The 25283-nt window shown below is 42.0% G+C and overlaps 2 protein-coding genes across 15 annotated transcripts; one reads left to right on the forward strand and one right to left on the reverse strand.

Annotated features, from left to right (window-relative positions):
• On the reverse strand, nucleotides 1-8697 carry DCLRE1B (DNA cross-link repair 1B). 6 transcript variants are annotated; one of them, XM_061631959.1, is made up of 5 exons: nucleotides 7879-8697; nucleotides 5007-5206; nucleotides 4744-4909; nucleotides 3542-3724; nucleotides 1-2874 (listed from the first exon to the last, which is right to left on the reverse strand). In XM_061631959.1, the coding sequence occupies exons 2-5, from the start codon at nucleotides 5193-5195 to the stop codon at nucleotides 1682-1684; spliced, it is 1731 nt and encodes a 576-aa protein (XP_061487943.1). In that variant the 5' UTR covers nucleotides 5196-5206; nucleotides 7879-8697; the 3' UTR covers nucleotides 1-1681. The 6 variants fall into 6 exon arrangements, with proteins under 6 accessions (XP_061487943.1, XP_061487942.1, XP_061487941.1 ...); XM_061631958.1 differs by having other exon boundaries at nucleotides 7692-8697; XM_061631957.1 differs by having other exon boundaries at nucleotides 7921-8696.
• Nucleotides 8150-25283, forward strand: AP4B1 (adaptor related protein complex 4 subunit beta 1). 9 transcript variants are annotated; one of them, XM_061631948.1, is made up of 14 exons: nucleotides 8150-8485; nucleotides 8658-8776; nucleotides 11028-11201; nucleotides 11374-11492; nucleotides 12141-12308; nucleotides 14450-14674; nucleotides 15734-15864; nucleotides 16246-16393; nucleotides 18142-18638; nucleotides 19880-19963; nucleotides 21036-21139; nucleotides 22742-22949; nucleotides 23955-24239; nucleotides 24457-25283. In XM_061631948.1, the coding sequence occupies exons 5-14, from the start codon at nucleotides 12196-12198 to the stop codon at nucleotides 24882-24884; spliced, it is 2223 nt and encodes a 740-aa protein (XP_061487932.1). In that variant the 5' UTR covers nucleotides 8150-8485; nucleotides 8658-8776; nucleotides 11028-11201; nucleotides 11374-11492; nucleotides 12141-12195; the 3' UTR covers nucleotides 24885-25283. The 9 variants fall into 9 exon arrangements, with proteins under 9 accessions (XP_061487932.1, XP_061487933.1, XP_061487935.1 ...); XM_061631949.1 differs by lacking the exon at nucleotides 11028-11201; XM_061631951.1 differs by lacking the exon at nucleotides 8658-8776.

The following is a 25283-nucleotide window of genomic DNA, read 5'->3' on the forward strand; positions in this document are numbered from 1 at the left end:
TCCATTTTCTAAACTTTATTTAAATGAATGGGTCTGCAACAAAAAGTTGTGGTATAGAGTGCTTTTGTTCAGTATTCTAGCCAGATACGCCCTCTTCTGGGACATTCCATTCTATTCTCCTCCCCGCTAGTTTTCAGGATTTTTCCTCTCTCAAAGGACACTCAGCATTCTGTTGACACAAAGTATGCTCAGTCCTCCAATGGGTTGTGGGTTGGCTTGTTGGCTTTCTGGGGTGGGGGGGTAGTTGCCCTTGTTAGCGTTTTTTTCTCCAGTTTTTTGTATTTCTGCAAACCGTGGGATTTCCTTTGGTATGCTCATACTGCCCTCTTTTGGCTCAGTTTTGACTACAATCCCGATAGTACTCACCAGCTTAATTTGCTATAAGAGGAGTGATAAGGAAATGCTCTCCCCTCTCTTAACACTGGAGTATACTTTTCTCTTCCCATCCACTGCAAAACCCAGGTTTTGCTGATGAAACCAATGGGCTACCCTACACATCCCATTATGTGTTTGCACAGTATCTGGCTATTGTCACTGGACTGGGGCTAAAGTAAAGTTAGGGCATGTGCTAGCTACAGTAATTGTGTTGATACCTCCCAAGAGTCCATAAGCAAAGTCTCAAGCAATGACTGCAGGAGTTCAACACCGATTGTCTCTTATGGGCAGTAAAATGTTTTATATAAGCTAAGAGCATCACTTCCCCCAGCTATGTTGAGGAGGAAACAACTGTCTGTCTGGAAATTTAAAATACCAGTCATACACTACTAGAATCTAGCAAAGTCATTTTTGTTTTTTAATTCAGAAGAAAACCTGTTCTCATCAATACAACTAGGAGTCTGGCCAGTGTACACTTCCTGTTGGGCTCTTTAATAATACTGCGAGAGAGAAAAAAACTTTGCTAGAAAAACAACAGGATCTCCCTGCCAACAAGCATCTGCTTCCCGGTCAGGAATGCTGCCATCACTGCCTTTAATTCAAGACAGAGAATGCTTAATAGCATTTCATAAACCAAGAAACGATACAGGGGTTCCCTCTCAACATATGAAAAATGCCACACAGCTGAAGCTACATACTCAGAAGCTTCTGACTGGGCAGTCCAATAAACAATGGCAAGTAGCCCTACTAGATAGGGAAGAAAGTTCCAGAGGGTTGATTGAGGCAAACTGCTGATTTTGTAGGGTCACAACAATTACAGTAGGGCCCACTCATATGGCAGGTTTGGTTCCAGACCCCCGCTGAAAAGCGCCGAAAAGCGGATCAGCTGTAGCGCGGGGGTTTGGAACCTAACCTGCTGATCGCGCAGGAAAAGATCAGCTGTAGTGCACTACAGCTGATCTTCCCCTCCTCTGGAGTGATCAGCTGGAGTGTGGGAGTCTGATCCACCCCGAGGAGATCAGTTGTAGTGCGCTACAGCTGATCTTTCCCTCCTCCGGCACAATCAGATCGAGCACGGGAGTCTGATCGCACCAGAAGAGATCAGCTTAGCTCTCTACAGCTGATCTTCCCCTCCTCCGTTGAGATCAGCTGGAGAGCGGGGAGCTCCAGTCTCCCTTCCAGCTGATCACCCGCTGGCGCCTTATTAGCAGAACGCAGAGAAGCTGGGCCCTACTGTAGTTGTACAAGAACTAGTTTGACAAATGACTGGCAAAACTTGCTTGCAAGTCCCACTTGGACACTGAGATCATTCCATGGATACCTGCTGTGACACTTGCTTCAGGGTTTCACTTTTACCTTTTTCCCAAGTACAAATCTGCCCTGCTCCTTCCTCCATGCATTTGGGTCCTTTCCCTCTCTTTAAGTACTTTTCTACTTGCCAATCAAAGTTTTGAAGAGACCATTGCTTTGGGGTACTGAGTGGAGACAAGTCATATTCCTGAAGAAGGCCTTGGGAAGTCTGTTCACCGACAAGCTGGAATGTTACGTCCGCTGGAGAGGCAGATGTGTCATCTGTATCAGTCTGAACAGCATGTGTTGATGTTGAGGGGGCATGGTTCTCCAAGGCCAATTGACCCAGACAGTCACTCTTTGCAGAGGAACATGGAGATCTTTTTGATATGGACCTTGCATCCCTCTCATACCAGTGAGTGTTTGTTAATGTCATAGTCTGACACTGATTGACAACACTGCCTTTCAGCTCATGCTTTGAAGATGTCATAGATTCAGATTTTATTGCTCTCTGGCTCTCGAGATTTTTTGGCTCTCCCATTATTTCTTTCATCTCTTTCCCAACACATTCATCTTTAGATTTCTCCGTGGGTTCTGGGCAGCTTTGCTGGGAAACCTCTGCATCACAGTCATTTTCACTCTCACTGGTACATTTTTCTGGGGAGTCAAACCAAACCCCTCTGGGCACATGGTGACAGGTAGTCAGTTTCAGTAGCTTTGAGGGTCTTTCCCAATTATTGTGGTTTTGCTTCTGCATGAATCTTTTCACTGAATAGGGGACTTTGGACTCCAGAACTGAGTAACTTTTAGATCTTAAATATTGTTGAAAATATATCTGACAAACTTCTTGCTTTACCACTGGGATTATGGAGCAAGGCTTTATCCAAGCTACAAACTCTAGTAACTCTTGGAAAGATGAGTGGTCTGAGTAGGGAACAACGTGGACATCAGGGTGGTTGATCTTCACTGGCCGGCTTGTAGGGAGAATAGCTATGGTGGGATGACTCTGGTTCCAGCTGATCATAGTTGCTTGACGGATTTCTGAAAAATCCACAGCATGAATCCAACCAGCCCCTTTCTCAGATGTGAATACATCCTCCATCTCCAGCAGTTTCATAAGTTCCAGCTTCTGAGGACTTACTACAATCCAGGTGTGAAATTCTTGGGCCAGTTCCACCAAGAGTGACTCTTTTCCTAAACTGTAGGTACCTAGAAAAGGACAAAGAACTGTATTTCAAAGCTCAGATGGCACGAGGCACAGTGAAGTTTATTCAGCAGCTAATAGTACCTGAAGCTCAGGGCTTCTGATAGAGCTGCAGCTTAGCTGTCAGACCCTTACTTTGGAGTTCAAGATTTCAAGGAAATTAAACACTTTCTTGTCCATTAGTGAGCACCTCCTGCAATGATTAATGATCCTTGTGCTGCTAAACTCAACTGTGAATGTATCATTTGTGGATACATATCTGGATTCTGTGGATTTACATTGTCCTTCAAGAAATTCATTGTATGGGACCTCTTTTCACATATGACTTCAGGGGAAAATGTGCTTGGAAACCCCACTTTAAAAAGTTAGACTTCTTCAATATCCTGAATTCATTAGATTAATTCCATGTATGTGTTCCTTTCTGGAGAGAACTGAAAATTCTGGTCTGTTGACCACCCTATTCTAAGGATTCTCAATTCAGTGATTTTTAAACTGTGCCTCAACTAACACAGGGATGGGGAACCCGTGGCCATTCAGATGTTGGCCTCTAGCTCCCATCAGCCTCAGCCAGTATAGCCAATGATCTGTGATGATGGAAGCTGTAGTTCAGCAACATCTGGAGGGCCACAGGCTCCCCACTCAGTTTAAGAAACATTTTCCAAATCTGCTTACCAATCTTAACCAGGTGATGGGGGTGTGCTTTGATCACCTCTTTGATCTGTTCAGTGGCGTTTTGCCTGGATGGTATGATAATCTTGGGGTGGCAGTTAGTATTGTCCAGGTAGAGACTGTTGATAAGCTTCGAGTTCTTCAGAGCTGTCTCCTGTTGCATGCTGGGAGTGTAACGGAAATCACCTGGTAAGACACAGATATCACAGACCCATCAGGGGAAACAGCTGCTTGGAAGTTTAAAGCTGAAATCATGATTAAAGTTCCAAATGAGTAAGCTCGTAAAGTAAAGCCAGCTTCTTTGGTTGTTGCAGCAGAAAACAGGGCACTAAAGGTTATTATTAATTGCTTCTATAGAATTTTCAAGTGTAAAAATTCTTCTTTCGTTTATCCTTGCAACAACCTTATGTGGCTAGCTCATCTAAGACAATAGTGACTTCTCTATAGCTACTACTGACTGGGATGTAAATTTTGTTCTCCCACAACCAAAGAAACACTGGGCTAGTCTTCCCCAACCTGGTTCCCTCCAGATATAATCCCATCAACCACAGCAAGCACGGCTGACAGGAACTGTAGTCCAAAACATCTGGAGAACACCAGGCTGTGGGAGGCCACTGCACCATCATAGCCTAGAAGTGAGAATGCTGCACAGCTACAGAAGTGGGAGGCCTCACTTGTGGAGTCTGCTTTTACAAAGTACCCACCACCACCAAAGTACCAGTTAAAAGGTGCAGTCAAGAACCTTAAATAAATGTATTATGGCATAAGCTTTTGTGGACTGGAGTCCACTTCATTTTTAAGGTGTCACAATACTCTTTGTTGATTTTGTTGCAACAGGGTAACATGGATACTCTCCAAGATATGGTCTGAAAGCACATTTATTTATTTATTACGTTTATATACCACCCCATAGCCGAAGCTCTCTGGGCGGTTTACATGCTCTCTGGGCGGTTTATGAGGCCAGTACCTTGCTGAAACTAAGCAGGTATGAGTCTAGTCAGTGCCTGGCTGGGAACTACGTGTATGCTGCCTTGGTTTCCATGTCAGAAGAAAAGTAGTGTATAAATGTAAGTAAATAATTTTTAAAATAGTCAAGAAGATGTTAGTGCTGAGAGACAAATTAAGGGGTAGCAAGGCTGGAACAGAGAAGAAAATGAAATCCAAAATGTGAGCCTCCTGTGTCTCATAAACAAGGAAGTTCATACCTGTGTAGAGGATGGCACCAAAGTAACCTTCAAAGAGGAACATGACAGAACCAGGACAGTGGTTAGCATCTATCAAGGTCACTGTCATGGTCTCCCTGCCCACTTCATCCAAGGCCATGACATGGCTCTCTCCCACTTCCAGAGGGCGGATCCATCGCTCAGCCACCTAGAATCAAGATGAAGGCATGGTAGAGTCAACTCTAGGTGTTCCCTAATATAAATGGCAGGGTATGATAAGACCATGCACCTGTATCTAGGTCTACCTTCAGTCTAAGATGCAGGATTTGACCAGTAACAGAAGAACAATAAATAGGTCGGTTCCAGGTGCTAGAAAGCCCCACTGTATGGTCAGTGTGCATGTGAGAAAGAAAGAACAAGCGAGCCTGCCCAGCTTTTCTGATATTCCAAAAATCCACTGCAATAGGTGTGTCTGCGATGAGAGTCCCATTCATCAGTCTAGCTCCTGTAAAAGCAAGGGGGAAATTTTGAATACTACAAAAAACTCAGAAAACAAGGATGGATAGAGGCATCAGTAAAGTTGCTGATGGCCACAGAACTGGATCAACAAGAAATAAAGACTGAGATACGTATACCCAGAATGAGATGCATAGTCATCAAGGATATGAACTGATCATAAAAAAGGCCCTGCTGGATCAGACCATAGCATGTCATCATTAATATGTAACAGGAATAAATTGATTCACAAATAAAGGTAAAAAATGAGACTGGGGTTGGGATAGTGGTGCTTACAGCCTAATCCAAAATGCATTTAGAAGACAATCCCACTAAATGTAGTGTTTATTGCAATCCTTAATAGATGTAACGGGAAATAAATCCTATAGGACTAAAGCTGCAATCCAGTATACAGATCAGGGAGTAAGTCCCATTGAAAATTCTTACTTCTTAGTATGCTTGTATAGGATTGCACTGAGATTGCATGTTTACTCAGATGTAAGGCCACTGTGTTCAGTGGGGCTTACTTCCAGGTGAGTATGCATAGGACTGCAGTATTAGGCTCCAATCCTAATCTCGCTTACCTGGGAGTAAACTGCACTGAATTCAGGACTTACTTCTGAGTAGACATGGTTAAGATTCTGCTATTACTCTCTCAATAAAAACAGCACAATGATAGAAGTGTGGTGCCTGCTGTTTTCACTGTTGATTTATTTTTCATTGCTATAATTTATACTTTTATGGTTTGATGTAAGCTGCCTTGGACACTGAATGACAGAAAGCCCGGTTGTAAATGATTAAAATAACAAAGTGGTTAGTATTGCAGTTGGACTGATGAGCACTGGGTTCAAACCTCTCTCGGTTAATGAAGCTCACTAGGTAACTTTCAGCCAGTCATTATGTTTCAACTTAAATTACTTTGCAGAATTGTTGTGATGATAAAATGGCCACGAAAATATGTATGCTGCTCTGAGCTCCTTGAAAGACGGGCAGGATAAACATCAATAACGAGTACTGAATTAATGATTTATTTAGTACTACAAATATGAGAGAGCAATCCTATTGGTCCTTGTAGTTTCATTCACCACCAACCAGAGCACAGTCTGTTATTTGGTCACATGATAGGGGATCAACACCTATGTTTTCACTTGCTAAAGTTTAACCTTCCTAATGCGAGGAGCAGAGTAACTATTATGCATCAAGTTCCATGTATAATATTTGCAAGATAATTAGCCAACTGACTCTGTGGGCTTATAGATGTTGTTGAACTCCAACTCCCATCAGCCCCAGCCAGCATGGGCAACAGCCAAGGATGACAGGAGCAGTACGTCCAACAACATTTGGAGGGCCACAGGTTCCCTACCCGTTCTACGAAAATCACCTTGAATGCCTCTGAGCGCAAGGAACCTAGTATGTGTATAAGGATCACATAGACATGGCAGCCAAGAATGATTCACAAGCAATCTTTCATGTACTTAGGATGTTAGACTACAAATATCCTGTTCTGATGACAGGGAATGTTTAAAGCAGAGATAGAGAAGTTGTGGCTCTCCAGATGATGGTGAACGCCAACGTCCATCAGCCCCACCAGTATGGCCAATGGTCAGAAATGATGGAGTCCACCAACATCTGGAGGGCCACAGGTTTCCTATCCTTCGTTTAAACCTTGGACAACATGAGCTTCTGTGGAACCCAAACATCAATTAACAGCAGCTAATCTGACTACAGTAGGGCCCCGCTTTGCAGCGATCTACTTTACAGCATTCCACCAATACAGTGGTTGTCAATTGCAGAAAGGCCCCGCTCCTACGGCACTTGTTCCGGTTTTATGGCGATTTTCGGGCATTGGGCACCACTTTTGTCAATGTTAGTCAATGCGTTCTGCTTTACAGCGGATTTTGCTTTACAGTGACAGTCCAGAACGAAACCCGCCATATGAGTGGGGCCCTACTGTATAAATATCTAGCTGGTTATGTAATATTGTCTTCCATGCAACACTGCACTCAATTTTTGTTCTAGTTATTTCAATAGAAACACCATTAGGATGCTTCCACAAAGAGAACAGTTGTTTTATTATCATAACCTAATTAAGGGAGCACTGGGTAACCATGAAAGTACCCGTGAAAACATGAAGGATTGGGAATAGGATTGCCAGGCAGATTTTAAATATGAGCCCCAGAAAATAGGGCTTATTCTATACAAATAAGTATGATGATCTAACTGTTTGGACTTTCATCAGCGTGAAGGAGGAAGTAGGAGGGGACAGGATATTGCAAAAGGCACTAAAGTTATAGGATGGTACAGAAATATTGGAAGAAAAAAATGAGGCACAGGTCTTGCAATAAAGGGGCTGCAATCCTACGCAGTTAGTCACACCTAACTCTTCATATCATCGTTTCGGATACCTCACGTGCTTAGCAGTGTAGATGGACAGCGAGATGCAGATTTATTCAGCAGTATATTCTACAGCTTGCAATATGCAATCCTGTGCATACCACTGAATTATATGGGGATTCCGAATGAACCCATACAGGCTCAGGCCACAGGAATCTGTAGGAAAATACAGGCAGGCGCTCGCGCACGGCTACTTAATGGAGTTTGCAGATGTTTCGCATCTGGTTCCAGAATCGTTCGTGATGTTCACACACGTTGGTCCAGAGCTGACACGATCCCGTCTCTCACCTTACAAATCAGGATGTAGCGAGGAAAAGTAAGGAAGCTTACTGTACTTTGCAGGCCTGTGGGACGCGAAAAGGTAACAGGCGGGACGCGCGGCTCCCCTCGATATATAAACGCTTTGCAATGAATTGAATTGGGACGCCTGTACTAGAACTTAGAAGGCTTCCTCCATCTGTGCAGGAAAAATCACTGGGTCCCTCTCCCTCGTTCAGATCTCAAGCTGCTCTTCCCGCCGAAAAATCAAACAATGAAACAACAGTTCTCCCGCTCACGGGGCGCTACGGTAGACGCTCTTCTTCCAGCGAAACGTAAAAAAGAGTACACTCTGTACAGTACAACCAGGAAAGTGCGCATGGGCAGATGTGCCGTGTACTTATTTGTTCAGCCGCTTGGCGTGGAAAACGTAGTCCTTCAGAAAGTAGACTGATAAATTTTCGGTTGGTGACGACTCCTTCGGGTTACTTTTTTTATTAGGGGAGTGTCTCTACTGGGAAGGCAGCTGTTCATAAGAAGCAGTGGGGAAATCCAGGATTATAGTATAGCTGTGACTGGGCAGCAGCCCTTCTCAAACTAAAGGTAGCAACAAAAAAGAGACTACGCTCTATTTGAGGTAGGTCTTATTTCAAGTAGAAAATGCGTGCGTGTGTTTAGTTTTTAAACATTTTTTAAATCGCCCCGAGGAGGATGGGCATGTGAATATACTCCAACGTTATACATATTGGAGGACTGCGACTAAGGGAGAAGTTTTATGACAGCCTTGCAATGTAGTCCTGTATTTGCAGATATTTTCTGTGACTGATGAGCAGTCCAGATGTATCCGGTCTCCTGGTGTTTCATCTCTTCAGGAAAACGCAAGCTCAAGGGTCGGGGGAGGGCTGAGAACTCAGCAGCGACGTTTAAGGTGAGGATGAGCCATTTTCCTCCCTGCGGGCCGTTTTTGCTATGAAGCGCCTCCATCAGCCTTCTTCACTCATAATTTCCCTATTCCGCCCCGCCCCATTGCTTACAGAAGCCTTGTGCTCCATTTACTTGCATGTGGGCGCCCTGAGTTTTTGGCCCTGCTAAATCAAAATACATGTATAAACGTTCTAAGTCAACGCGGAAGCTGGACTCCGTTTAAGTCTATACCTATAAATCTATGTTTTAGCTATTAGCGCATGCGCATTAGGCTTTCTGTTCGGTGGAGTTATTTGAGCAGGTTTGTGAAGCAAACAGATAATGTAAATTTAAGAGCATCTCTCACTTTCGGATCCGATTAGAATAATCAAAATGCGGGACAGTAGGAAGAGGGCGGTTTTTTTTGAAAGGCAGGTGAGCTGTTCGTGAGTTTAAAAATGAATTCAGTCTATGAGTTTAATTAGTTTTGTTTATAAATAGTGATGAAGAATCTATGTTTTGGAAACGCGCAACACAAAATGCCGACGTGTCTACTCAGAAGTAAGTCCCACTGAGTTCAAGATTAGGTAGGCAGAGGATTGCAGGGTTAGTGTTGCTGCCTACCTCTTCTTGCTTCAAGTAATACTTAGTCCAGCAGGCAAGCCTTTTAAAGCAACATTTCACTGGCCAGATTTACCAAAGACACAAAAAAGCAAAATTGTAAGTAGACAGTTAAACAGCAAAAAGAGAAGTGTGCAGTTGGCAAGAAAAAGACAAAACTCTTTTCATTGCTGAACATGTTTACTTGGAAATAAGTCCTTTGGCTTTCAATATTTATTATTTTAATTGTTAAAAATGTATTACCTGCACAGTTGGCCAAAAATGAGTCATGGATGGTGTACATAAGACTTTGACATGTACAATACAATATCTTATTTGTAAAATTTATATCCCACTCTTCATCACCAAGCAATCCCATTATAACATGAAATAATACAATAAAACATTGATTGACGACATATTTATCTAACCTGCTAAAAGCACAATAATTTAAAATGCCTGGACAAATAAAAAAGTTTTAACCTGGCATCAAAAGGAAAACAGTGGTGACACCAGTCGTAACTCCCTTAAATAGGCATTCCAGAGTCAGGGTTCAACCACAGGAAAGGCTCTCCCTTTTGTACGTGCATTTATTTCTTTTATAGATGGCATAAGACAAAAGGCCTGCTGTCACTATTTTAATGCACTGGCAGGTTGATATGGAAAAAATCACTTTCAGACATTTGGGACATATGCCATGTAGGGTTTTAAAGGAAGAAGCAGCACCTTGAATTGGGTGGTTACAAATAGGGAACCAATAAAGGTGGGTCTGAACTTACACAACAACTTCATAAGCTCATCCAAAAAATCTGGATGAGGGAGGAGATCCCAGAAGACTTTAGGGATGCCATAATTATCTCTCTTTTCAAGAAGGATTATAGAACAGATTGTGGGAACTACCAAGGCATGTCTCTTCTAGTTACCGCAGGTAAAATCCTTGCAAGGATCCTTGCAAATCGCCTCCTGCCTATCTCAGAAGACATCCTCCCTGAATCCCAAAATGGTTTCTGCCCTTCCAGGGGGACAGTGGACATGATCTTCACTGCATGACAGCTTCAAGAAAAATGCAGGGAGCAAAACCAACCTCTGTATATGGCGTTTATTGATCTAAGGCCTTTGATACTGTAAATTAAACCATTCTCTGGACCATCCTGAAAATTGGATGCTCTGATAAATTTGTGAATATTTTGCGACTCCTCCGTTACAACATGACAGCAACAAATTTTGGATAACAGTGGCTCTCAAAGTGATCCATTGAAAGTGGAATCAGGCATCAAACAGGGATGCATCAGGGATACCAGCCAAAGTTCTAGTAGCTGAGTTGTGTAATAGTTGAAGCTTTCAAACCATTTTTCAGAGTAACTCCACATACAAAGCATTACAGTAATCCAACCAGGAGGATACCAGAGCAATAGGATTTTTAGGGTAATAGGACTTTTATTCCCATGTAAGTGTGTTTAGGATTGCACCTGGGACTGAAGTGTTTGCTTGCTAAAGCCACTGTCAAAAACTGAAGCAGCAGTTTTAAATTTTGCACCCATAGTTTATTGGGATATGTTTCAACATAGCTAATATAGTGTTGGACTTCAACTGGATTAGTCTCCTGTGCCTTTAAAAGGCTGCATAACAAGTAGAAATTTAACAAGTGCAACCTTTCCTGCCACTGTACTTTTCAGGGCTTTCCGAGTGGAGTTTTTGTCTGTCAACAACACCTAGAGTTTAGGCAAGGCATCACCACTATCCCATCTTGGTTTTTATGAGGGGAGAGAGAGGATATGATGTTTGCAACCTACTGCAACAAAGGAGAACCTGCAAGTTGCAGTCCCTTCCCTTTCAAGTCTAGACCACAGGTAAAAATATAACGGGAAGGTTTGTTCATATCCTGAATGTCTGCTTTGTCCTGAGGCATTTAAAATACAAGACGGGGCGTGATGATTTCAAAGCAGTAAAACAAAAGGCAACCTCTGTGCCTTGCTTGTTTTATGTTACTGCGCTCATTCTGATGTCCCCCCCCCCCCCCAGAGGCTTCGCTGATTTGCAAGTGAAAAGCGGAAGAAGTCGGCAGAGAACCTGGAAGATTTTAGCTCCTTTCAGGTCTGCATGAAAGTGAACAGAGTGGAACAGGCGAGATTTTTCTGCAGGTATGTGTAAATAAATTCTACCAACGACCCTGGCTGTGGATGATGTCCCTCCCTCCCTCTTTCCTGCTGGGTGTTTCCATGATAGCAGGTGCTGTCCTTCTTTCTGGCAGAGCTTAGTGACTTGCAAGCAGAGCTTGGAAAAGTTACTTTTTTGAACTACAACTCCCATCAGCCCCAGCCAGCATGGCTACTGGATTGGGCTGATGGGAGTTGTAGTTCAAAAAAGTAACTTTTCCAAGCTCTGCTTGCAAGGTAATAGCACTGGGTCTTCAGGGCTGCGAATGTGGGAAAGAGTTTTAGGGCAAGGCATGCTTTCCGAACAAAAGATCTCAGTTTCACCCTGTGAACTCTCTAGGTAGGGCTGGAAAGACCTTTGTCTGAAACATTGGAGAGCCACTGCCAAGTATGGGGAGGGGGTTATAAGGCTGTGTCAATGGCTGCTGCTAGTAGTCATGATATAGCTGTATGGAATTCCCAGTATCAACAGCAATATATCTCTCAAATAAATATCAGTTGCTGGGGAATATCAGTGGCAGAGGGCCATTGCCCTGGTATTCTGCATCTAGTTGGCCACTTGCAAACAAGTTTGCTGTACTAGGTAGGCCTTTGGTTTGACCTGGCAGGGTTCTTTTTATGTTCTTACCCTAGATTTTTCTGCAGTCGTTACTTCCTAAATGTTTAGAGCCAGTCCAAACTCTACAGGATGCCATACTTAGGCTCAGAGGACACAGTGAAGGAGCTGAAGAGAGCTTTGTCTAACCCTCATGTGCAAGCTGACCGTCTCCGCTACAGGAATGTTATCCAACGAGTGATCAGGTCTGTAGCCTGGACTGCTGTGGAATGTACAACTTGCTTGTTCTACAGGCGTTGTAGTTGTGGGTTCATGAAATGATGGATATTTTCAGTCAATCACTTGCGTATGAACCGATTATCTTGTGACCCTAGTTGGTTGTTATTAGTTTGGCTAATTGTTATTATTTTATAATAATAATTTCCTTGCTCTGAAGTCTTTAGGCAACATAAAATAAAACCAATTAAACAACCAAATACAGGCAATTAAATGAACAAACCAACCACAGAGAAATAAAAGCTGCAGTATTAAGCAGTATATAAATTAATAAATTAAACTGCAACCAAAGCACAGTTACATCATATTAAAAACCCCACCTGTACAAGCAAGCACTTTGAATTCAGCCCAGAAACGTGTTGGAAGCCTATGCAGACAGGCAAACATTTTATTAGGAAAAGATATATTAGATCACATTGAGCTGGTTATATCAATGATAACAATGTCCTTGTTGTCAACTTTAAAGTTACATAAATCCTCTGTTGTCATTATATCTGGTTATATCAATGGAAAGCATAATAATCTCGTTAAGAGAGAGCCAGTTGCTGTAGTCCAAAATGTTTAGAGGGTACCCGATAGGAAAAAGTTGAGTTGCAGCATTCAAGGCTTTGATTACTTATGGTCTGTGCATCTGTGCTGTATTTTGACAAACCTGCCAGAGAGCTTGGTTTTTGTAGAATACTGGTTCCTAGCTATCACAGCTGTAGAGTTAAATAAAATAGCAGCATCTGTGATTGCTTGGAACTTAAGCAGAAGTAGTAGTGTCTGTGGTTGCTTGGTGCCTAAACGGAAATCTTTGATCAGAGGTGAAGATCTTGTGCAATACAGCATAACTTCCTTTGACTCTTTCTCAGTCTTCCAATTGCTTGTTCTTATAACTTTGTCCATGACAAGCAAATATTATCCATGCTTTAAAAAGAAAATAAAACTGCACAAACATCCCTCAAATTGTGTACCAAGAACAGAGGAACACAATCAGCAGTATACATTATATTTGCATATACTTTTTATTTTGCAAAATTATGTTTCTGCAACTCATAAAGAGAGACTTAAGAGATATGTATAGCCCTGAAGCATGCCCCAACTACCAAGTCATGTTTGTGTCCCTTTGTGGCGTTTAAGATTTCATTATACTCTTTCAAATGTATACATGCAGCCTGGTATCAGTTTCTTCAGTTGTAGAAAATAACAACAGACACAGCTGTATCTCCTTTGCTAGCTACAACATGTGTCATGGTCAAGATAAACTATATTTTGCAAACTTATACTTAACCGTTACCCAGTTTGAGCCCTTGAAAAGGTGCAGGTCACTTAGGAATAAACCAATTAGTTGTGCAAAGTATGGGATATGTAGGACTCCATCTCTGTTATCTTTTTGGCACCTACTGAAGACCTTCCTCTTTCAACAAGCCTTTTAAGTGGAGACCTTATCCCAGTCTGCATTTGTGTTGGAATTGCCTTTTAATACGTCTTTAAAGCTTTTCTAAAAAAGATGTTTTTAAATCTTTTTTTAAAAAAGATGTTTTTAAAGATGTTTTGTCTTAATATGTTTTTAAGGATTTGTTATAATATATTTTTAAAACTTGTTTTTATGATGTTTTAGAGTGTTTTTAGTGCTTTTGTTTATCACCCTGGGCTCTGACTGGGAGGAAGGGCAGAATATACATCTAGTAAATAATAAATAAAAATAATTTGCCTAAATTGTTCCAAGTGTGGAATTTGGTTCATGACTTAGGCTGCAATCCTAACTCCATTTATCTGGGAGTAAACCCCACTGAATTCAATAGGAATTACTTCTGAGTGCACATGGTTCGGATTGCGTTGTTAAACATAGGTTCATTAATTTCTATGGGTCTACTCTGAGTAGGAGTTAGTTGACTACAACTACAGAACATGAATTTCAGTTTGATTTGTTGCATTAAGGAAAATGCAGGTAAACTTTTTCCCTCCTAGAATTTTACAGGGTGAACTTGCTACCTTTCTCCTAACACGTTTAAGAATTGGTTATGGTTTATTCACTGGCTATGACCATTATTGCAGCATCTTGTAATTTTAAAGTAGGTTAATAGCCATAGGTGTGGTGTTTAAATATTTTATCTCTTACTTGCAGGCACATGACCCAAGGTGTAGATGTTTCCAGTGTCTTTATGGAGATGGTTAAAGCTAGTGCCACGGTGGACATTGTTCAGAAGAAGCTAGTATACTTGTATATGTGCACATATGCTCCACGGAAGCCAGATCTAGCTCTCTTAGCTATCAACACCCTTTGCAAAGACTGCTCAGATCCCAACCCCATGGTTAGGGGCCTGGCCCTGCGCAGCATGTGTAGTTTCAGGTAACAAAACTATATAATTTTCAAACTAGAGTGGTGCTGCTTGTTTTGGCCTTCATTATAAACACATATAAGGAAAAAAACTTGTTCTTTAATTCAGGGGTGGGGAATCTATTTCAACCTGAGGGCCACATTCCCTCTGGGCCACATGCCCATGGTGGATGAGACCAGAAGCAAAAGTGGGTGGAGCAACCAATGTTAAATTTACCTTTGTACAGAAGGCTAATTTCCATGCATACGTGCACACACCTCTATCCTCCATCCAGGCAAGCAGGAAGCATTATAAATGTTGAAGGACACATTCCAGCCAGGCGAAAGCATTCAAGGAAGGTGCAGAGCAGCAGCTGGAAAAAGGTGTTACCTGAGGAGAGGTGTGTGGTTGGGGAAAGTTCTCGGGTCCTGATAGAGAGGCCTGTGGGGCTGCATTTGGCCTCTGGGCCTGAGGTTCCCCAAACCTGGGTTAATGCTTTTATGACATGAATCCTTAGCATTATAAATCTTAGGCTTTGGCTTAAGTCTATGTAATGGTGCATACGTGTAAGTATTGTCCTCACACTAGTTCAGGGGTGCAGATCCAATGCCTGGTCAATGAAAAGAAGGTACATCTCTGTACTGCTCTTTGCAAAGGCATGAGGAAAGTTTTACTGCAATAGCTTGCTGCCCTGCTTGCCAGGGATTAGGTGCCAGTTGAATTATAAACTTGTTGGGCTGCTCTAGGTAAATCAGACCTTTGAAATTACATCACTAGTACCACCTTATAAAGTGACAAAGGGCTACATGATTATAAATGCCTACTACACAAAATATGTGGCAAGGCAAGGAATTAAGATGAGAAGTACTTTGGGGTGACCTTTCTCAGTTGTTTTGAAGCTAGTTTAAAGTTGTGTATGTAGAATGGAAGGCTGTTCCTTGTCTTATCTAATGCATAGAAGTCTTCTCTCACAGCAGCAGTGTCAAGGGGGCCTCAAATTAGTGTACTGAACATCAGGTTGTAAGGTAACATAAAATACACGAGCAAGGATTTAGGAGGACTTGGAACATGATGGCTTTTAATGTTCCTAGGATGCCTAGCATACAGGAGTACATCCAACAGCCAATCCTGAATGGACTGCGAGACAAAGCATCCTATGTCAGGAGAGTAGCTGTTCTTGGATGTGCAAAACTGCAGAAACTCCAAGGAGACTGTGAAGTGGGTAAATATGCACATTTATTTTTCACTTTCTCCAACTTCACTCCTCCTGCAACATTAGAATAAAAATGGGGGCATGTTATTATGCTGTAATGCAGAGACCAGAGCACAAATGCTGTACCATAGTTTCACTGAGCAAATATTCTGTCGAAGTCCTTTTAAGACTAGAAACCAGTTTCACAGCAGGTTTGTTCTGCTGGTTAAAACTCTCCTCCTCTTCCCCTCCCCAATCATTTAGCAGCAGTACTTTGAAGACTGTGACATATTATTGAGGGGATTGAATTATTTTGTTACATGAGCATACACACCGCATGACTGCTACCTGCAAGAGGCATTCTCCTATTGAACTAGGATTTTCTAACTTGCATGCTTTTTTTTTTGACAGATGGTGCACTAGTTAATGAGTTATATAGTTTGCTTCGTGACCAGGATCCTATTGTAGTGGTGAATTGTCTGAGGGCACTAGAAGAGATCCTGGCACATGAGGGAGGAGTTGTCATCAATAAGCCCATTGCCCATCATCTTCTCAATAGGTATGTTCTCCTGTGAAAGAGTACGTGGATTCCTTTGTGTTTGTGAATTTGCAGAAACCAGCTGCCAGCAAATACTCTTGATGAAGCTGATGTGCCACACTTATGTGGGGTTGCGGAAATATCTATGTACTGCACTAATGCTGTGTGTTCAATGTAATTCACTTTGTGGATCATTTTGATGGGAAAGTAATAAAATACGGAAAATGGATGGTTAGCCTGCAAATTCTGATGCCAGCCAATGGATAATACTCAGCTGACAGTCCAGTTTGGGTTATGATGGGTACAGCACTGAGAACTTGCTTGTTATGGGCCTTGCCAAAATGAATGTTTGGATATTAGTTATAGATGGGGGTGTACCTTTGAACCTATTAAATCTTTTGATGGTTTTGAGATGCCGTTGAACATCTGATGCTAGTAATGTAACTGGTATAATTTTGGAATTTTTTTGCTAGGATTGTTTACAAAGCAGGGAATCAAACATTTGTTTAGTACAAGTATGGGGTAAAACTAACAGATTTGGATTGAAGGCTACTAATATACACTAAGCTTTCTCAGTTTGCATCATACAAATGTGAGACTGTAACTTTTCCATTCTAGAATTCTGAATGCATCCATCCAATGCTGAAAGTATCCATAACATCTGAATATCTTTCTGTGATAATATGTGGTCGTGATGGGTTAATTTTAATGTAATTATTACATTTCTGTTAAATATGTGTGGATTTTTTTTAAAAAAAATGCAAAATATTTTCCTGCAGTGTAGGAAGGGATTCATAGATGGATTGCTGTTACCACTTGCTCTGCTAGGCAGAACTAATCAGATTGGTTTCGGCCCAGTTTATCTGAAGGAGCGCCTCCAGCATCACCAATTAGGCCGCCTGACGAGATCAGCCACACAAGACCTTCTCTCGGTCCCACCAGTCAAAACAGCGAGGCTGGTGCGGACTAGAGAGAGGGCATTTTCGATTGTGGCCCCCACCCTCTGGAATTCCCTTCCTTTCGATCTTCGCCATGCCCCCTCCCTGATAGGTTTCCGCCAGGCCTTGAAGACCTGGCTGTTCAGGCAGGCCTATGGGATTTCTGGGATGGGTTAGTTTTTAATGCTGATTCAAGACGAATTGTGGTTTTATTGATTTATTATATTGTATCATTGTACGTCGCCTAGAGTGGCCGTTAACTCGGTCAGATAGGCGACTCAGAAGTAAAATTTTATTATTATTATTATTTGAGCATATGACTAGCTGAGGTGGAGATTGGCCCTCTTTTCATTTTCTTCCTGCCTAACTTCAATAGGCAGCATTTTCATAGAACCCCACTGGCTTTTATATTAGCAGCAATTTTTTTTTGCATCCACCAAACTCTTCAGTTTGCTTTTCATCCTCTTCATTTAGGGAAAGTTAGGGTGGTTTCAGGCCAAGTCACACCTGTGCCAGAAAACATCTTCTGGTAATTACTACATATCTACTTGAAAAATAGATCTGTTGAATTCTAAAGGCTCAAGTTTCTGCATGCCTAAATTATAAAGTAATGTGGAAATGCTGATACCTCTTCTGTGAAGAATTCGTTTTCCTGCAGCCACCAGTTGATTGGTCAGGTGTTTCATCTTGTTGATATGTATCTTTAGATCTGATTGTGGCTGAAGTTGCAAATCTGTGAAAGAATTGGTCTGCAGATTGCAGGAGCCAAGTTAAAGCCTTGCAATTACCAATTCCAATCATTGTGCTGATTCTGGTTTCTTCTTTTGGCAGGATGCCTGACCTAGATCAGTGGGGACAGAGTGAGGTGCTGACCTTTCTGTTGCGCTACAAGCCCCGCTCTGAAGAAGAGCTCTTCGACATCCTTAACTTACTGGATGGCTATCTCAAGAGTAGCAGTTCCAGTGTGGTGATGGCTGCCACTAAACTTTTCTTAGTGCTGGCCAGAGACTTTCCACATGTGCAAGACGATGTGCTGGTGAGAGTAAAGGGCCCGCTACTGGCTGCTTGCACCTCTGAGAGTAGGGAACTCTGTTTCACTGCTTTGTGTCATGTGCGCCAGATCTTAGACAGCCTCCCTGGTAATTTCAGCAGCCATTACAAGAAGTTCTTCTGCTCATATTCAGAGCCACATTACATCAAGTGTCAGAAAATGGAGATTCTGTGCAAGTTGGTGAATGATGAGAATGTGCAGCAGATACTAGAGGAGCTAAGAGATTACTGCACTGATGTGTCTGCAGAGCTTGCACAAGGAGCAATCTTTGCCATTGGTAAGTGAGCAAGCAGGATTATTCCATACAAAAAATGTATTCCTTACATTCTCTAAGACTAGATGACAGCAGGACTTATTCTATATTACCCAGTTCTATATTCCTTAGAAATTGAAAAAAAGGAGTAAGACCCTCAAAATAGAAATGAGTGGAATAATCAACTGTCCTATTGAAACCATTTGGCAAAGGTCAGCAAGTTATTTTGGACTGCTCGGCTTCAAGGCTTTAACTATGAAGGACGGTCAGCTGCTCCCTGCCCACAAAATTCCCTGTTTCAGAACTTCTCACAGGTGATGCTTCCAGCTGCCCACACATTTGAGGGGCAGAATGGAGAATGCTGACTAGCAGGCCTGGGTGGAGAGACACTTCCACCCAATCCAATCCCCAGCCTCCATCATCAGCATAAAGGGGGTTTGGATTGCAGTGTTAATTTATGAAAAATATCTTGTTCCCCTTTTGTTTTAGATAGTCAGTTATAACCTGCTTAGACTTCTTTTATTTAATCAGTTTCCTTGGTCTCTACTCACTCTGATCTTGAAGATGACTTACTTGTGGTTATGTTCTTATATTTCTGTACTACAACAGGCGTTTAGAAATACCAGAACTTGTTTGTGACTTACTATGCACTGTTACCAAGTTAAGGCAATGCTAAGCAGCCCAAAAAAGTCTGTATCTCTTATTTTGTTTTCTAGAACACCCTCTGCCAAAGATGACACTTCCAGTGTATCTTAGTACAACTCTTATTTTTCAGAATAATCTCATTAGCAGGAAAAAACCCTGATATTTAGGGATGTCTGAAATCATTCTATATGATGCTACAAAAGAGTTGGAACACATCATTTTGGGGAATTGGTACATTCATATAGCAAATCCAGCCCACATGGAGTGGGCAAGTGAGATTTCACTTGGTGCTAGTTTACACAGGTCATGGGGGATAATAGTGGTATCAGTTTGGCCTATTTAGTCACAATAGCCAATAGCCAGCTACTTAGTTTGGGCACAGCAGTGTTCCAGGGATACTTCCCATCCTTTTCGTGGAGTGCTCTAGCACCAAAGCATGGACAGCTTGAATTTGAGAAAACAGAGTTTTGACTGAAGAAATAAATAGTTTCTTCTTGCTTCATCTTAACTTAACAAGTATTTACAACATTACAGGGAATATGTTGCAGTGGTGTTAGTTAACTAAAACATTTGTTTTTGTCTGTCTAAACAAAGCTTGGGTCATTTTGTGGGCTTTGCAGGTAACATTGCAAGGACCTATACGGAGCAGTGTGTGAGAATCCTAACAGAGCTGCTTGAGCTGAAGCAGGAACATATAACTTCAGGTAACAATCTCAGCCCTTCTGATTTGAGATTCAGTTTACCCCTTACCACTTGGTGGTCTACAAAACACAACTGTGCCAATGCTGTTGCAGTTTCAATCACTGTATCATTCCTTACTTACTCCTCTTACATGCGATCATTCTTTGCTTCCTTTTCTTTGAATTTCCATGCGCTTACAGATGCTGGATAAATTAGATTTCAACTCCCATTGGCATGCTTGTAAACTGGAAAGCAGTTTTTGCTGTGTTTGAATTGTGTGATGAATGCTTGAAACAGGTGTCCCAAGCCATGCAGATAAAGCATGGAAATGTTCATACAGCTGGAGCAGAGTGCTATGGCCAGAATAATTTATATGCACCAGTGTTTCAGTTGCGCTGGCTTCAAGTTCTTTTCCAGGCCCAGTTCAGATGCTGGTTTTTACCTATAAAGCCCCAAACGGACCAGGATGTTTGAACGACTACCTCATTCTACATAGACTTCCCATTAGTTGCAGTTGTCTTCAGAGGCCCTGCTGTATGTTCTGCCACCAAAAGAGGTGTAGTTGGTGGGTTTGTGGAACAGGGCCTTTGGAGTGGAAGCTCCCTTATCATGTAATTCCCTTCCAGGAGAGATAAGACTGATTCCTTCTGTGTTTTCTTGTAGGCTGGCAGCTGAGACATTTTTATTTTACCAGGCTTCTAGTATGTATTAGTCTTGCTAGCTATGGCTGTTGTGTTTAAGGGTGGTATCCCATTAACATGCTGAGTCAGCACATGGCTATCTCTTTGCGCAACAGATCTTTACCTCTCTTTTCTCCTCCCCCACACCCCTCAAATCTGTTCTGGGGTTTCCCCCAACCTTCCACAGCAGATTTGGGGAGAGGAGGGTAGAAGGTCTGTTGGGGATATCCTTGCACTGACAGAATGGTTACTTAGCGCCACATTGAATACTACACTACATGTTCTGGTTTTTAATGCTCTTGTTTTTTAAATGTATTGAGATTTTTACAATTGTGAATTGCCTTGGAGAACTGCCCCTGCTAAGACCAAAAGGCCATATACAATGTTCTCATAAATAATTTCTTTCCCACTGTAGCTGTAGTGCAGGTGTTCCGGGACCTGGTGTGGTGGTGTCCGCAGTGCATAGAGAATGTGTCCCAGGCTTTGGGTGGTTGCGAAGAGACCATCCAGGACAGTGAGGTAAGGGAAATCGTTTTTTTGTGTGTGGCTGGGAATGGAAATGATAGAATGACTCAGTTGAGGCATCAGGCACCAGACTTGAGAAATGCAGCTTGGAATCTAGACTTAGATTCTGCTATCGGAAAATCCAATTTCTAATATCAATATGTTCTGGAATTGTATCAACATCCTCCACCCTGTAGAAAGTCTATTACGACTTTATCTGAGACTGAAGAGGCGAGGACTGCCCTATCTTTTGTTATGTTAACTGTGTATATGTGGTCTGTTTGAAAAATCTATCGCACTCCAGTTGTATTGTTCTCCAGAAATGTAAGCTGAGCTGTGGGTGTGTCTTTTACAATAATGTTTCCATGTAACCCCTCTGCTTTTCCAGCTGTAGAGTAGGATGTGACGCCCTTCCCTGGCTCTCCCTGTCAGGTTCCTACCTGCGCGTGGCTACTACCTGTCACTAGGCACCACCAGGGACTCCACCAGTCCGGACTGTCCTTTATTATTGTTTTTTCTCTCCCCGCTCTAGCACAGATTTCAACAGATCCCCCTGCTAGGCAGCACCACCAGTCACGTCCTAATACCAGTATTCCCAGAGACTCTGAATACTGGTATTGTTATTCTCTTCACCGCTGCCACCATTTGTTACAGTTCCCCTTCAGCCTTGGTCATTACCTTACCCTCCCTTCTGGTCTGTGAAACCCCAGCCAAGGATCAGGCCTTTGGTAAACCAAATTAAGTATTTATTAAAGATAACAAAGCTAACAAGATTAACAAGATTTCTTCTTAAGGCACATAAGCATATGGTTTTACTCAATACTAATCCGAACTCCGCCCCCCTCCTTCTCCACTCTCTCCTGGCAAACCACTCTCTCAAACCCACCAAACAACCCACTCTTTCTCTTCTCCCCCCAGATTCCACTCTCACTCTTCCTTTTATACGTTCAGCCATTTTAAACACTCAGCCAATCATCTAGCATTCTACTGCCCATTCACTCCTCCTCCTCTTTCACTCCACTTACCATGTATCTTCTAAACAACAACACTTACCATATATACATTAATATAGGAACATCACATAGGACTCCTGACTTAATGGTTCTACATTTAATTTATGCATTTACCTCCTGAAAACAAAGGGTTAATTGGTGTCCTTCCATCTTTTGCTCAAGTGAGAAAGCAGGGAAGAAAATTATTACTACTATGTTACAGAGCAGAGATGTAACTCAAAAGCTTTGTCACTCTTAGCACAGCAAGGTGACCAGAAGCAGGTATGCATGACTAATGCTTGGATGATTTAATATTATGTAAACTTAAAGTAGGTGAAGTGATAACCATATGACAGAAGTAAAATTTTATAATCTGGATGCACTTTGAGAATCTTCAAATCAAAGTGCTGCAATGTATGGGATCTGAATTACTAGGTGTTCATGTGGTGAAGTAGTCTCTGAACCCACTTCACCATGTGCTCTACTCTGCACAGATCTGCTCAGCCCATACTCTTTGCATGGCAGTCTGGTCACACTTATACCCCTGGCTCTCACTGGTATAAATAGGATTGCTAAGTGGGATTGCGTGACCTTGAATGTGAGGCATTCTGGTTTAATTTTTCAGGGCAAGCAAGCACTAATCTGGCTGCTGGGGGTACATGGAGATAGAGTCCCCAATGCCCCCTATATCTTGGAGGATTTTGCAGAGAATGTGAAATCGGAGGCATTCTCAGTTGTGAAGGTGGAATTGCTAACCGCTTTGGTACGGCTTTTCATACAACGCCCAGCTGAGTGTCAGGACATGCTGGGTCGATTACTCTATTACTGCATAGGTAAGTATATGCCTTCTAAGATGTCTGATATATTATGAAATATGTCACTCATGAGGAGTAAAAGTATTGCATGGCAGAAGCTCTGCAGTTCTTTAAAAATACACCAATCTAGCTTTGAAATCTATGAATCTTGAATCATTTTACAAGAAATTTAAGATATGCAGATGATACCATACTACTAGCAGAAACCAGTAATGATTTGAAAAGAATGCTGATGAAAGTTAAGAGGAAAGCACAAAAGCAGGACTATAGCTGAATGTCAAGACTCAGATAATGACAACAGAAGATTTATGTAATTTTAAAGTTGACAATGAGGACATTGAACGTCAAGGATTATCAATTCCTTGGCACAGTCATTAACCAAAATGGAGACAATAGTTTAGAAATCAGAAGAAGGCTAGAACTGGGGAGGGCAGCTATGAGAGAACTAGAAAATGCAAAGATGTATCACTGAACACTAGTTAGGATCATTCATACCATGGTATTCCCAATGTATGGATGTGAAAGTTGGACAGAGAAAAAAGTGGATAAGAGAAAAATCAACTCATTTGAAGTGTGGTGTATAGAACTATCACTAGAAGCTAAAATGATGAAACTGAGGTTATCATACTTTGAACGCATCATGAGAAGACACGATTCACTAGAAAAGACAATAATGCTGGGAAAAACAAAAGGGAGTAGAAAAAGAGGAAGACCAAACAAGAGATGGATTGATTCCATACAGGAAGCCACAGACCTCAACTTGCAAGATCTGAACAAGGTGGTTTATAACAGATGCTATTGGAGATCGCTGATTCATAGGGTCTCCATAAGTCGTAATCGACTTGAAGGCACATAACAACAACAAATTGCTTCCCTTGCTTCACCTTCAGCTTGTATCAAATGCCCAGATCTGGTAAGGGGAGGCATATTCTATAGAATCATTCAGGTCTGAGATGAACAAATGCGATATTCTGATTCATAATAATTTTCTTTTTTTAAAAAGTGCCTTTTTCTTTCATCCAGAGGAGGAGACAGACATGACAGTTCGGGATCGTGCTCTTTTCTACTATCGTCTTTTGCAAGCTGGTATGGAAGATGCAAAAGGGATTCTGTGCAGCCCCACATTTGATCACTCTTTGCGGCTTTTAGAAGAGCGGGCTGAAGGCTCTGTGAATGCATGGGCCTCTGACTTTAACTCATTGGTGCCTATATATGGCAAAGAGCAATGGACAGCCATGACAGCCAGCCGAGTTATTGGCCTTCCCCATGCAGATTCCCCCTGTGAAGATCCCACAGTAATGGGTGAAGGTAACGGATTCACTTGGCTCTTGAACCACTTCCCTGGTCCTTATGTGCTCAATTTTCCCTAATGAAAACCAGAACCTTCAATGAAAGGTGCTGTTTTAGGCATCTGACACTGCTAGATGCTTTTCATTCCCCCTGCTCAGTATGATGTGTATTATAGCTTGTAATACCAGGCATGAAGCGATTTGTGTTGTCTAATAATGTGTTGTTGTTTTTCCAGAGCCACTGATATCAGAAAAGAAAGAGGAGGTTCCTTGTGCTGACACCAGTCCAAGTGTCCTTATTCTCATCCCTAGCACATGTATGACCGCAGAACAGTTTGAGAGGAAATGGCTAAATCTGGGTGTGGGCTGCCAGCAAACTGTTCCTTGGCAGAAAACTGTACAGCCAGACACTCTACAGGCTGCACTGCAGGTTGTCCATATCCAGACAATTGCTATGAGCAAGGCTGGCTCCCAGCTGTGGAAAGCTTACCTTGGTGCCCAGGATGACACAGGCTGCCTTTTCTTGACTGAGCTGCTGCTTGAGATGGAGGATCCAGAGATGCAAATGATGGTAAAGCAGAGTGAAAACAAGCCTGAGGCACTGCAGGCTTTCATCTCTGTTCTGAAGACTGTACTGGGGACAGTGACAGAGTTGTCATCCTGACTCTTTTTAACCGCTGATATTGGCCATGAAAAGGAAAAGACTGAGTCTGTTTGCATATTGCATTGTTCACATTATACTGCTGCTCTTATGAACTGTTAGTAAAGGAGAAGAAAATTCCATTGTGGGCTGAGTGAGATCCAGCTGCTCAATCCCATTCCCTTATCTTGGAATATTTTGATGGGAGCTGCTGCCTGCTGTGACAACAGGAAACAAGGAAGAGGGCAGAAAATGCTGCTTGAATAATGCTGGTTTTATATGGACACCATGTAATTCCTGTTCCTGTAGCAGATTTGAGTGTGATTTTACTTTGAGAATCCTTTGTAAGCTGTTTCAAGAGACTCTTGGAGTTAAGTGCGATATAAGTATTCTAAAAATAATAAATAACAGCCTTTGACTTAA

Source organism: Rhineura floridana, chromosome 6, assembly GCF_030035675.1.
Source record: "Rhineura floridana isolate rRhiFlo1 chromosome 6, rRhiFlo1.hap2, whole genome shotgun sequence".
NCBI classification, from domain to species: domain Eukaryota; kingdom Metazoa; phylum Chordata; class Lepidosauria; order Squamata; family Rhineuridae; genus Rhineura; species Rhineura floridana.

Excerpts from the sequence above, each read along its gene's own strand:
- DCLRE1B (XM_061631959.1), bottom strand. The coding sequence starts at position 5,195 with ATGAATGGGACTCTCATCGCAGACACACCTATTGCAGTGGATTTTTGG. Across the intron at positions 4,910-5,006 it reads TCCTGCATCTTAGACTGAAG|GTGGCTGAGCGATGGATCCG; the intron begins GTAGACCTAGAT and ends TCTTGATTCTAG. Across the intron at positions 3,725-4,743 it reads TGGTGCCATCCTCTACACAG|GTGATTTCCGTTACACTCCC; the intron begins GTATGAACTTCC and ends GTGTCTTACCAG.
- AP4B1 (XM_061631948.1), top strand. The coding sequence starts at position 12,196 with ATGCCATACTTAGGCTCAGAGGACACAGTGAAGGAGCTGAAGAGAGCT. Across the intron at positions 14,675-15,733 it reads CGCAGCATGTGTAGTTTCAG|GATGCCTAGCATACAGGAGT; the intron begins GTAACAAAACTA and ends TAATGTTCCTAG. Across the intron at positions 16,394-18,141 it reads GCCCATCATCTTCTCAATAG|GATGCCTGACCTAGATCAGT; the intron begins GTATGTTCTCCT and ends TTCTTTTGGCAG.